Source organism: Hyperolius riggenbachi, chromosome 3 (assembly GCF_040937935.1).
Source record: "Hyperolius riggenbachi isolate aHypRig1 chromosome 3, aHypRig1.pri, whole genome shotgun sequence".
NCBI lineage: Eukaryota > Metazoa > Chordata > Amphibia > Anura > Hyperoliidae > Hyperolius > Hyperolius riggenbachi.
The window spans coordinates 15,584,403-15,598,656 of record NC_090648.1 but is presented as its reverse complement, the minus strand read 5'-3'; the positions used below and the strand labels follow the sequence as shown (position 1 = coordinate 15,598,656).

General features: G+C 44.7%; 1 protein-coding gene across 3 annotated transcripts in view; it reads right to left on the bottom strand.

Annotated features, from left to right (window-relative positions):
- Positions 1-7,388: 7,388 nt before the first annotated feature.
- LOC137562503 (ephexin-1-like) overlaps positions 7,389-14,254 on the bottom strand; it is a 120,791-nt gene continuing 113,925 nt past the window's right edge. For all 3 annotated transcript variants that reach the window (XM_068273900.1, XM_068273901.1, XM_068273902.1), the window contains one exon: positions 7,389-8,988. In XM_068273900.1, the coding sequence (XP_068130001.1) occupies positions 8,804-8,988 (185 nt within the window). In that variant the 3' untranslated portion in view covers positions 7,389-8,803. The remainder of the gene's footprint in view (positions 8,989-14,254) is intronic.

The window sequence follows — 14,254 nt, the reverse complement described above, 5'->3', positions numbered from 1 at the left end:
CTGGTCAGACAGGACCTTTTGTTATAGGTAAATTGGGGCAGAAGGTAGTAGTAGCTATGTGGGCGGGGCTAGTGACACTTCTCCCCTGCTGATGCCCCTCCCCCAGGACGCAGAGTATTAGTGCAGCGAATCGCTCTCACCCCTGCAGCCATTGTGTGTCCTTTTCTGTAGTTACGCGGCAGCGGCACGTATGTACCCAGGTTTTTAGATATCTCACGGTTTTAGTTTATATTTAGTTTTTACTGTTTCATGCTCTCTGCTCAATGACATGTTCATTGAAGTATGCCAGAGCTCAAATCTATGAATTATTGACCCTTTTTATCTCTTTCCTGCTCTCAGAAGCCATTTACTGACAAAGTATTATGGCTGTAATTACTTATCAGTGAGGGTTATGCTATAGTCTGATCCGGATAGAAACTGTCACGTGCATACCTGATATTTATCTTTCAGGCAGAGAAAGAAAAAAAAAGGACCACAGCGTAGTTACGGTATTAGTGTGGTAGGCACTGTACATACACGTCTATCTCAACATGTCGCACGTTACCTCGGTTGTTCTCGCATGTCTTCACATGCAAGCAAGGATTAGCATCCAATTACTCATCTATGGGCCAGGGAGACCTTTAACAGCAGGTGCAGCATTTCTCCTATAGGAATTGCCAGATTGCAAAGGGATCCAGACAGGTAAACGTGCTAGAATAACAACGAATTGCCGCACATACCCACCACAATCGCCGTCCACACGCCGGGAACTTCAGCCACCCACGGCAGTTCACTTGCTCTGCCGTCTCTATAACAGCAGTTCCCGTGAGCTGGGCGGGAGACACTTTCATTGGCTCCTGACCCTGCCTATTAATGTAAGCCAATGGGAGCTGTCGTTGATAGACAGGGTCAGGAGCCAATAAAATCAGCCCCTGACTCTCTCACAGGGCTCTGCTGTTATAGAGACAGCAGAGCGAGTGAGCTGCGGCGGGGAGACAGCGGCAAGATTGTCAGAAGCGACGAAAGCGTCATGAATGTGCGGCGTTGGTGTATTGAAATCTATGCCCTGGCAGCCAGATAGCCATCAAAGCAGGGCGTCAATTTCAATCAGCGCGGTCCTTAAAGGGGAACTGAAGTAAGGTGTATATGGAGGCTGCCATATTTATTCCCCCTTAAGCAATACCAGTTGCCTGGCAGCCCTGCTGGACTATTTCTCTGCAGTAGTATCTGAATAACACCAGAAACAAGCATGCAGCTAATCTTGTCAGATCTGACTTTAAAGTCTGAAACACCTGATCTGCTGCATGCTTGTTCAGGGGCTATGGCTAATAGTTTTAGAGGCAGAGGATCAGCAGGGCTGCCAGGCAACTGGTATTGCTTAAAAGGAAATAAACATGGCAGCCTCCATATATCTCTCTTCAGTTCCCCTTTAAAGTGAACCAGAGAGTAAGCACCCTCATGTATTATTATTATTTAGTATGTATATAGCGCCGACATATTACGCAGCGCTGTACAGTGTATATATATATATATATATATATATATATATATATATATATATATATATATATATATATATATATATACACACACACCATATATACTCGCATACAAACCGAATTTTTCAGCACAAAATATGTGCTAAAAAGTCCCCCCTTCGGCTTGTATGCGGGTCAGCTGGCTGTGCTCCCCATTCCCCTATGTCCTCGCAACATGATGCGCGCGGTAGTGAGCTGACAGACCTTTCCGAAAGCGTGCGGGATTACAGAGAAGGGATGCAGCCTCTTCTTGCCTTTGAAGTTCGGAGGATTGCACTCTCTCTACTCCCCCCTGTGATGTAGTCAGGGAAACTCCTCTCTGCAAGGCTGAGCTGCTAGGAGTCAGACTCGGGACATGTGCTTTGTGTGACAGACGCTCACTGAGATTATGCTCAGCGCTGAATACGGCCATGGCTGCAACTCCCTATCAGTGTTTCTGACATGGGGTATCATTCATAAACAGGCTGTCGGTAGTGCGGGAAAACACCGTTCTTCTCCGCAACCGGTAATTAAGACTTCTGGGTGGCCATTCATAAAGAAGTCTGCCTGTTGCGGAAGAAGTGCGGAGGTTTTCTGGAGGAAGCTGGCGGCAGCGTGGCGGAAGACATGCAGAAACTTAAAAGCTGCCCGATTCCCTCCCTGCGCTGCTCTGTCTGATGCTGCTTGGGAGGTCCCTCCCATTCATTTATATGTATTCCGCCCGCCTATCGCTACTGTCGAGCAAGCGGTATTTTCCTTCCGGATACCGCTTGCTCTAATCTTTATGAATGGATGTGTTTGTTACTTTTTCTAGATTAATCTAGAAAAACTCCGCACAAGGCGGAAATGTATCGCTCTGTCACCTTTTCATGCGGAAAGAGCCTTTATGAATGGGGCTTATGCTGAGTGGTCGGGAAAGTCACCGGTGTTAAGCATTTCCGCATGCGGAAATGCTTTATGAATGATACCCATGGTAGTGAGTTACAGCCACAGCCGTATGCAGCGCTGAGTATAATCTCAGTGAGCGTCTGCCTGTCACACAAAGCACATGTCCCGAGTCTGGTTCCTAACAGCTCAGCCTTGCAGAGGAGATACAGCAATAAAAAAAAACACAAGAAACAGACTTTTCTCGGCCACATCGCAGGGGGGAGGGAGGGGGAAGTAGAGGGAGTGAATTCTAGGGAACTTCAAAGGCATTTATGGCAGGCAGGGGCTGCATGAATTTTTCCCAGCAGGGGGGGAGGTAGTTGGGTGAAACACTATGATGATCTTCTACAGACTACATCTCCCTGCATGCTTTGCTGACCCTGCACATGCTCAGTACAATACAAGATGACAGGAAAGCAGCATGTGAAATGCAAAGGAGAAGATGTGGGGTTTGTGTCTCTAGGGCTAAGCAGTTATATTTTCTGCCTGCAGCTTTGCAGTTCCAGGGGAAGTTCTCAGTGCCCTGGTGAGTCCAGCTTCAATTAATCATACTTTGGAGTAAATTCCCTTATAGCAGAATTCACTAGACAATCAGCAACAGTCATTTGACAGTCCAAATTCCAGGGTGTGAAAGATCTGTCTTTGGCAATGCCCCTAATTTTCAGTTGGATTTGTATCAAGAAGAGGCTGGCCACTGGGAGCTAAGCAGACGTGAGTGGCACTGACAATTAGCAGAGATGTGGGTGCACATCTGGCTATGGGGAATGGTGCTGTCTCACACTGGGGGCCCACCTGGCTATTTATACTAGAAGGGGCTATACTGGGGAGGGGAGTGATACTGGGGAGGGGGCTTATATGGGGGTCAACCACTTTTTCCTGATTTCTGAAGGAAAAGTGGGTACCTCGGCTTATATGCGGGTCGGCTTATATGCGAGTATATACGGTATATTGTCTTGTTACTAACTGTCCCTCAAAGGAGCTCACAATCTAATCCCTACCATAGTCATATGTCTATATTATGTAGTGTAAGTACTATAGTCTAGGGCCAATTTATTTTTTTTTAGGGGGAGCCAATTAACTTAACCGTATAAAACAAAAGAAAAAACAGGGCACCGAGAGCCCAATAGTGCAATATAGTTTTAACAGAGAAAATCTGTCTAGATAGTTCGTGCAGAATTATACTCACAAAAAAGGGTCACCAGCAGGCAACCACTTGAAAGGCAGGTGGGGAGAATTGGTACCCGACCCCACTCGGGTATAAAAGTCGCTCTCTGTAGACCGGAGAAAAAAGGGGGCGTACCCCTCCACCAAAGGTGGATAAGTAATATGTATCAAACGCAGATAGAACAGAGGCGCCAAAAAGAGTAAAAACACTATTATTTAAAAACAGTAAAAAGAGGGAAGGTAAGGTGGACTTACCTCCCTCTAGCAGTGGACAACAAAACTCTGAGGTAGAGTAGAATGCATTTATTAAACAGTGTAACTCCGAAAGATGCAATGCGTTTCGCGGGCCACAGCACCGCTTCCTCAGGCTATACAGGAGTTCAAAAAAGCTGTAGATGGGACATATACATAAATCAACAAAAAAGCATCAAACACTGACAGAGGTATACAGCTGTAACATTGGAACATACATTTCATTATAACCAGCATCTGCTGGTCTGTGAAGGTCAGATAAGTCAGATAGACTTATCTGACCTTCACAGACCAGCAGATGCTGGTTATAATGACATTATGTTCCAATGTTACAGCTGTATACCTCTGTCAGTGTTTGATGCTTTTTTGTTGATTTATGTATATGTCCCATCTACAGCTTTTTTGAACTCCTGTATAGCTTGAGGAAGCGGTGCTGTGGCCCGCGAAACGCGTTGCATCTTTAGGAGTTACACTGTTTAATAAATGCATTCTACTCTACCTCAGAGTTTTGTTGTCCACTGCTAGAGGGAGGTAAGTCCACCTTACCTTCCCTCTTTTTACTGTTTTTAAATAATAGTGTTTTACTCTTTTTGGCGCCTCTGTTCTATCTGCGTTTGATACATATAACTTATCCGTATGTTTTTTATCCGTATGTATTTTACCATACCAGTGAAGGATGAAACAGAGAGCAGGGTAGGTTTTTTCTCTAATGTTCCCACTGATATATATGGTAAATACATGAGGGTGCTTCATCTCTGGTTCACTTTAAAGAGGAACTGTCGTGAAAATCTTAAAATTTAAAATACATACAAATAAGTACATTTCTCCCAGAGTAAAATGAGCCACAAATTACTTTTCTCCTATGTTGCTGTCACTTACAGTAAGTAGTAGAAATCTGACATTACTGACAGATATTGGGCTAGTCCATCTCTTCATGGGGGATTTTCAGCATGACCTTTATTCTTTATAAAGACATTCCCTGAAAATTATTAATACAAAGATGCTGGCCAGCCTCCCTGCTCGCTGCAAACTATTTTGGCAATTGGACGGAGCAACTGCCATTCACCAAGTGCTTTTAAAAATTAAAAAAAAAAACTGAGAACCCCCTTATAAGACAATAGGCTAGTCCAAAATCTGTCAATAATGTCAGATTTCTACTACCTACTGTAAGTGACAGCAACATAGGAGAAAAGTTATTTATGGCTCATTTTACTCTGGGAGAAATGTACTTATTATTTGTATGTGTTTTATATTAAGATTTTCAAGACAGTTCCCCTTTAAGTATTTAAGCCAACTATCATTTCACCTTCTTGCTTGCCATGCAGTTGCATCAACTCTCCCCCCTAACCCCTCCCCCTTACACTTCTATAAATCTACGCCTTGCTGTGTGACGCTGTGGCAGGAGGAGCAGTGATGCTTGCTGGAGACACAGTAATAAATGGGTATAGGGAGTGTGGCAAATCATTACTCCACCATGGTACACAATCCACGTTCCTATTACAAGCCCAATATCTGTCCCGGCCCACAATGCATTGAGCTTTCGGATGCAACACATTACAGCAAAGTCCCCATTATCCAGAACCCAGACAACTGGAAGTCTCAACTAACCGGCATGGCTGAGGGGATAACAGGGACTGGAATTTGAGGTATTTCGGGGGGTTTTGCAGGCCATTACTCACCGAGCCTCCAGCGACGACTTGTAGCCTTCCTGCAGCTCCTAGCAGTTTTCTGGCATCTGTGCACAGCTCTCTGTGTGTCACATGACCCAACACAGGTCAGGTGACAACACAGGTCAAGTGACACTCCGGAAGCTGTACTCTGAAGAAGCCGGAAAGCCGCTAGGAGCTTCCGATGGGCTACAAGACGTCGCTGGAGGCTCGGTGAGTATTTTACGCTGCACTGGGGGAGGTGACAACAGATTTGTGCATTATCAGCCAGTTGCTTAGGCAACCACCTGTATCCGGCATCAGGTGATCCCCGCGGGTGCCGGATAAGGACTTTGCTATATACAAGCTCCACATCTACCTCTTCTTTGCGCCCAGAGGAGCTCTAAACATTCTAAAGGCGAAACATAAGCATACATGAGACGACTTTGGCAGCCGATCGACCAACCAATTTGATTATTGAATTGGTTGAAAATCGGTGCCGCCAAGTGCAGGCCCAATCGACAATACGACCAATTTCGGGCCAAAATTGGTCGCATTAGTCGATCACGCCTGATGCAAGATGTCGGGCCGAAGTTGGTTGCTCAGGTGTGCGGCAGTATGGGGGCCGTTTTTTAAACGAGCGATGAAACAACGAAACCCCCGCCGCTGCCGTCGTAATGTATAAATGGGAACCAGAGAAGGGGACTGGAGCATCAGTGAGTGGCTGCACGAGCGTTAGAAGCCCCAGGTAAGTTCAACTCTTTTTCCCCCTACAGTAGTCTTTAAAGATCCCAGCGACACCCCTGTCAGCCTCTCTCTCAGAGAGTTGTGTTTGTACTGGAAAAAAGTTCTTCTAGTGTTTTATCAGTGGTTTGTTGAGCAGAAATTTTAAATTCAGAGCTTATCTACTAGTTTGCTGCAATGCAAATCACGATTTTGCTGGATTAGCCCTTCACAAATGAGACAAGAATATTTTTAAAGGGGGGAAAATGTTTACTTCACTTGACACATAATTACATCACAAGACAATCTCTTGGCAGTCTTCAAAATATACAGCACAATTGTATTTCCCTGTATGACCCAAGTAAAAGATCTAAACCATTCCTCCCCCTCTCAGATCATCAGATTAGAGTATGAAATTTGTCCTCCAACCATAGACAAGCACCATCTTCTCGGTTTGGCAGTGCGAACGAGTCTCCTCTCGAGATGAGGTTGTATTCCAGTTATCCATAGAAAGGTTCTCTCCTTCTGTCATGAAATAAATCCTACAATACTGTGAAAGTTGGCAGATTAAAATGACCTCCCCACCTTGACCAGTCTGTGGACTGCAGTGCAGCCATCATGAGATGGACCCCTCAGGAAAAAATGCATAGTGGACCACGTGGCTTCGACAACCCTTCCTGCAGTTAGACTATTAGGCCTTGAGACCCAAGTTGTTTGTTCTCAGAATAGTTATATGTTCTCGGAATAGTAGGACCATTTTTGCGTGAAGAAAATGACAAATCAATGACAAAGGCTACCAGTTGAATGCTGATTTTTTTTTTATAATAGAATATATACTGGTATATATATAAATAATGTGTGTGTATGTGTCAAAATTTAAATGAGGTAGACCCTCAGAAAAAAATGCAAAGTGGACCACGTGGCTTTGGCAATGCTTCCTGCAAGTTAGTCTGTCAGGCCTTCAGAAAAACTTCAAGACCAGAGCCAAGTTATCTGTTCTCAAACTAGTTATATGTTCTCAGAATAGTTGAAGGCCCTTTTTATGAGAACAAAATGACAAATCCACATAAAAAAAAAAAACGTGTGTGTGTGTGTGTGTGTGTGTGTGTGTGTGTGTGTGTGTGTGTGTGTGTGTGTGTGTGTGTGTGTGTGTGTGTGTGTGTGTGTGTGTGTGTGTGTGTGTGTGTGTGTGTGTGTGTGTGTGTGTGTGTGTGTGTGTGTGTGTGTGTGTGTGTGTGTGTGTGTGTAAGTAATTTGTCAATGAGATGGTGGATCCCTCAAAAAAAAAAGTCAAAGTGGACCATGTAACTGACAACCAACCCTTCCTGCAACTTAGCCTATTAGGCCTTGAAAAAAACATCAAGACCAGATCCAAGTTCTATGTTCTCAGAACAGTTGCATGTCCTACAGAAAATATGTAGGTTTTCAGAACGTAGGTTTACGCTTCTTGGTCATAAGAGTATGTTGCTGTTCCTTGGTTACCAGAATGAAGCCCTCACATTTGGCTTGTGTGGCCACAGCCCTCCGTATCGGTCTGAAAGGAGCATCATACCCTATCTCCTCTATAGTGATGCACATGGTCATCGTGGGCAATGCCCATAATCCAAACTTAAACCCAACAAGGATATCACTTCCTGCAACATAGTGTTTTCTAGCATGCCATCAGAAGAGCCAAGTCCGACCTCGCTTTCCAAGGGAACACTGAGGTCTGTCTGAGATGAAATCTCCATAAATATAAAATTATTAAATGAAAACAAAAAGTAGCACATTTTTTTCTTCCCAACACTAAACGTCCGACTACCACATAGGCCTATACATTTATTTAGTGATTTGAGATCATGCTTTGATTTGAACACAAAGTCGATTCTGCTTTTGTGCTCTTGTATGAATGCAACTATGGCAGTTGTTTAATACATTGCAGAACAAACAAAAAAACAAAGTAGCATGCCAGTGGAAATTCTTGGTTCTCCTTTTGTGGCAAGCCAAGAAATGTTGGCACCTTTAGTGCTTGTTGATGTAAAAGTGATATCAAAACACCACTAGACCACGAGAAACCTGCCCAAACTTTTGACCACCTGGCAGTGTCTTCATGTCCTTCAAGTTTCACAGCCTTATATACCAGGTCCAGTTACAAGATCCAAGATGAAACACCAACTGATCTTAAATTCACAAAGTTTGAAGGAACGTTTGAGAAGATCAGAAAGTGAAAGAAAAACAACAGAGTGGAGTATGACTTCTCCAATAGAAAATGGCAGTCTCCTTAATAGGATAAATAAAGCTCAGAATAAAGCTCAGAGATAACTTGACACATTTTTGTGCTTAATTCAAAGTTTTTCCCCTATAGGGCAGTGATGCTTGTGCTCCTCTGGAAGATAAATAGTGGATGAATACTAGATTAGTACATTCGGAAAAGAAGATAGCAGCAGTTTCTGGGCAGTCCTTGGTTTTCCTTCATCTTTTTGTTACGAGGAAGTTTCAGCCTAGTACAACAACCAAGCAGAAGTCTTTCCTTCATGTAATGCACAATGAACCCCGACCTGTTCTCGATGTCCCAACATCTCTTTCTCTTGACCTGGATAGTCAATGAACACGAACTCAAGCTGAGCTGGATTTCTTCTTGTTGTCACCAGTCTGTTTCACAATCTGACGTGCAGCTTGCAGGACCCGATAGCGCTCTCGAAGGTTCCTCCGCCTGACATGTTCATTGGTGATTTCCTGGACGTAACGGGCTGGAAACCATCCCTTCTTACCGTCCGAGAGACGGATTCCTTCATACCAACCTGAGGATGGGTAAAACAGAATGTCAGTTCCAAAATCAACAGACAGGAAATGAAGTCATCGTTCTCTGATAATCAAGAGTCATGTGATTTATCCTTAAAGGATACCCGAGGTGACATGTGACATGATGAGACAGACGTGTATGTACAGTGCCTGGCACACAAATAACTATGCTGTGTTCCTTTTTTTCTTTCTCTGCCTGAAAGAGTTAATCAGGTATGTAAGTGGCAGTTCCTGTCTGAGTCAGGACTGGGCCAGACTACAGTGTGACCCTCAGTGATAAGAAATTACAACTATAAAACATTACAACATTACAATTACAACTATACAAGGCGCCAAGCGTGTCCCTGACCAATTGCTGATGTATGCTCCTATTGTTTATTGCCTGAGGAAGCGGGTACAAAGCCTGTGAAACGCGTTGCGAAATCCCCTTGGAGTATAACCAATAAATATTTTGTTGAATAATACAGCCTCTTGGGTCTGCTTGTGGGAGGTAAGTCCACCACTGCCTCCTAAGCAATTTTTTAAAGTTTTTAGAAATTGTTTTTATACTTTTGGCGCCTCTGTTTTTCCTCGTTTGGACAACTATAAAACACTTTCCTAGCAGAAAACGGCTTCTGAGAGCAGGAAAGGTTCAATAGTTAATAGATTTTAGCTCTGGCATACTTCAATGAATGTGTCATTGAGCAAAAACAATAAAACAGTAAAAACTTCAAAAGTAGATTTCACTATATAATAAAATTGTCAATGTTCAAGGACCGGCACCACACTGGAAGATGTAAGCTCAATTACTTTATTCCAAAATCATGACAGCAACGACAGACACTGTTTCGGCCTCACAGGGCCTTTCTTAAGTTGCTCAAGGGTCATAAAAAACACTGTGCACAAAACTCCTGGCAGCAGATTGGTTGATTCACACCCTATGGCCTCTTGCACACTGCAAGCAAATCAGATTCAGATTCAGATTTTTAATCTGTTTTTACATCCGATTCCGATTCAGATTTTTAATCTTAACTGCATGCTGCGTTTTTTGATCCGTTTTTCTGTTGAATGTATTCAAGGAAAATCGGAAACGGAATCGGAATCGGAAAACTGATTTGCAGTGTGCAGGGAGCCTATGGGTGTGTACACTTAGGTATATATTGGTGTTTTGTGCACAGTGTTTTTTATGACCCTTGCGCAACTTAAAGTGGACCCAAATTAAAAATACAAGATTTCAGAAATAAAATCTATTTTCTAAATTATAATAATAAATAGCAGCCTTTTTTCAGCTGCATGATGACAAATATAAAATATTTTACATTTATTGGCGGAACCCCTCCCTTCCTTTCAAATTGCTGGGACAGAACCCGGCAAACTGGTGGAGTAGGAGGTGTCCGGCAATGGAGTAATTGCTAATGGCTGCCCCCAGTATAATCCTAGTTATGCAAAGAGGAGGGTGAAAAGCATGCACTGAAATGCTCATAGGCTTGAAGGAGTGTTTATTTATCTTTGTATGCGTCAGAGTGCTGCAACTAAATATTTTTAATTAAAAAAAATGTTTGGTTTGGGTCCGCTTTAAGAAAGGCCCTGTGAGGCCGAAACAGTGTCTGACGTTGCTGTCATGATTTTGGAATAAAGTAATTGAGCTTACATCTTCCAGTGTGGTGGCGGTCCTTGAAGATTGACATTGTGGTGACCCCTTGGGTACTGGGGTGGGACCAAGGCACACCATACCACTTGCCTACTTTGGTGCTCTTGACTACTTTTGCTACTATAAAATAAAACTGTGGAATATCTTAAAAAGTCATTTTTAGGAGAAGGAGGATAGATTCAATTGTTTATTTCATTAGTTTATTTTCACTTCGGGTGTACTTTAACCCTCCTGGCGGTTTGTCAAAATCCGCCAGGGGGCAGCAAATACGTTTGTTTTTTTATTTATTTATCTTTTCTTCATGTAGCGAGACGAGGTCTCGCTACATGATAGCCGCTGCTCAGCGGCATCCCCCCAGCCCCCCCGATCGCCGGCGGCGATCGGAGATCAAGAGATCCCGTTCAAAGAACGGGATCTCCTGGAGGGCTTCCCCCATCGCCATGGCGACGGGGCGGGATGACGTCATCGACGTCATGACGTCAAAGGGGACTCCGATCCACCCCACAGCGCTGCCTGGCACTGATTGGCCAGGCAGCGCACGGGGTCTGGGGGGGCGGCTGCGGCGACGCGTATAGCGGCGAATCGGCGGGTAGCGGCGGCAATCGGGCACTGCACGCAGCTAGCAAAGTGCTAGCTGCGTGCAGCAAAATAAAAATTATTAGTACAATATAGCAGAAAATTGACGATCTGGCACTCTTGTGCTTCAACTTGAGGGCTACAGGCCTTGCTCTGAGGGATGCTTTACTTTACTTGCAGCTTGTAACACTTACACCTTTAAATGTTTCTCCGACACTTCAAATGGACATACAGGGAGAGTTATGAACTGTGCAGCAAGTGGTTCTGCGCAGAGCGCCAATACATGTACAGTACATATGAAGAAAAATACTGTGCACCTGTATCATGAACAGTCCTAGAAATTTATTCCATTCCTCATACATATATGGTCAGCCTTGACATACATCAAAGAGAAGTGCCAAACCTGTGTGTGTCGGTATTGCAGCGGTGTAGAAGGGAGAGGTGACCAGGGGAAGATTCGGACGGCACTACAGCAGTTTCTCGCCGCTCGGGCGCTTGCTCACATGCGTGTCCGTGTACTGGTGGCGCCGGAGAGTTTCCTGTATAGGACCTCCTAACTCCGCCTCCGGCGCCATCTCATTGGTGTGAAGTTATGACGGGGGAAGGTCGGGGGTGAATGGGCGGGATTCCGCCGTTATACGGAAGAATCTAGGTATATGCTAGATATCTTGGTGTCGCTGTGCAGTGCAACTAGAAGGGGCGGAACGCCCAGACCAAAGTGTGCTGTGCTCGTGTCATTCCTAATCAATGAACTACATCATACAAATAAAAAAAGAAAAGAAAAGAAAAGAAAAGAAAAGAAAACAAACATCATTACTCTGTTAACCTATTGTGATTTGTGCAAATCAAGGGATATATCTCCGTGCTCTGTGTAGAATCATCTGTTTGCACTTAAACCCATGTACGTAGCATCGAGCTAAACTATCCTCTCTTTGGATCATAAAATTATTAATTTCATTTATTTTTATAACATCCAATAAAAACATCCCAAAAATTTGGGGACCCCCAAACCTAAACCTAAAAAAGGAAACCCCGTTAAAAAACTGGGGGAGCTGGGCGGGACTCTGATAACCTCTTTACTCGTACATAAGCTATGTGGGTTATATTTAACCCTATCCCTGCCATGCCCCCCTGAACAGGAAGGAGGGGAAGGAGAAAGAGGGGCAGAGGGGAGACGGATGTATGTTTGCATTACGGAGATATTACCCATGTAATTTAGTAATGGACGAGTTCATACATCTCTTTTCTGCTATAGAGAGTTTTTTTCCCCATAGACTAATCTCTACGCAATGCAAACTATACGTTGAACGGGGTGGGAGCAGAGGAGGGAAGGAGGGAGGGGGAAAAGACGTAGGAGTGGTACCTCCCGTCTCAACCTCCGGAGGGGGCCCTATCCCCAACCTACACCACCTAATGTGCACCAGTACAGATGTTCACCATTGGTCTTTGGGTTTAGGGGGTGTTATAGGACCCAATCCCTCCAAGAACCTACTGTAAAGTGAATAGGCTCACCTTCATTGTCTGCTGTCCGCACAGGGCTCCACCCGGCACTTACGCCGCAGGACATTATGTTCAAAATCCATTTTATGTTTGGTAGGGCCCTTCTGGGTCCAAAAAATCGTCCACCTTTGGGGACCTTTTAGTGCATTACCAAATTATTCGCTTTGGCCATTCATTTTTATTATTCCCAAATGATTGTTTAGTGCCCATATACTGCCCGTGCGGACAGCCCGACAATCCCTACTGGGCATTGACCCCTGCCCACCACCAGCAAGAGATCGTTCAAACGCCACCTCCAAGGGCGGCCAAAAGGGAAAGAAAAAGAACAGGGGAAAGACACAATATCCAGGAGGGTTAAAAAAGGGGAATTCGGGATACACCACCAGGAAGAGAAGGGGGGGCGCCAGGAGTCCTAGGGTTCAAGAAAACAGGCCAATTCCAATCTATCATTTAGGCCCAGGGGCCCCATAGCCTCCGAGCGCAAGATGACCCTTGACTCTCGTCTCGTTAATTCTCGGTCACGGTCACCCCCTCGCCTTGATGGGGCAACATGTAGGAGACCTGCAAATCTTAGACACCTTGCCCTCCCACCATGAACCTCCCTTACATGTTCAATCAATCTAGGGCTACCTTTTCCTGACTTAATTGAGTTAAAATGCTCCCCCACTCTCTCTTTGAGGGGGCGGGTTGTTTTCCCAACGTAGTAAAAGAGGCAAGGGCAAAACACTACATAGGAGACAAACCTGGTTTGACATGTGATAAAAGCCCTCACCTCCCACTGTAAGCCTCCCAGACGGTAATTGGTACCCTCCCACATGTTGATACAAAAATCACAATGGCCACACTTATGGTTACCCTTTGGGCGGTTGCCCGATAGCCAATTCCAAATGGGGGGTGAACGGTACTCACTTCGAGTTAATGTGTCCCCCAGGGTGGGGGCCCTCCTAAAGACTACATTGGGGGGGCTCGGGAACACCTTCTGAAGGGCTGGATCTCTCATCACTATCCCCCAATTTTTCTTTATTATCTGGGTCAACTTAGTTGACATCGGGGTAAAGTCAAAAGTGAGGGTCAAGTTACTTTTTCCATCATTCCTTCGATCTCCTGAGCCCCTCAGGAGGAGGGAATTCCTATCTATTTCTCGTGCCCTGTCCCGGGCTTTATCCAGGCATTGCCTATCATACTTCCTAGCTTCAAGCCTTGCAGTAAGTTCCTGTGCCTGCATCTCAAAGGTCTCTATATTGGAGTTGTTTCGTCTTAGGCGCAGATATTGGCCGTATGGCAGGGAGGTCTTGACATGCTTAGGATGGAAGCTATGTCTGTGTAGGAGGGAGTTCACAGCAGTGTCTTTCCTGTACCCCTCACAGGTTAGGTTGGCCCCATCGGGCCTAATCCTCAGATCTAGGAAACTGATGGATTGTTCGCTTACCTCTGACGTAAAGCGCATATTCACCTGATTATCATCGAGGTACCTCATAAAGGTGCTGAACTCCTCCCGACTTCCCTGCCATACGACCAGCACGTCATCCACATATCTAGCCCAAGTTTTGATGTTCTGT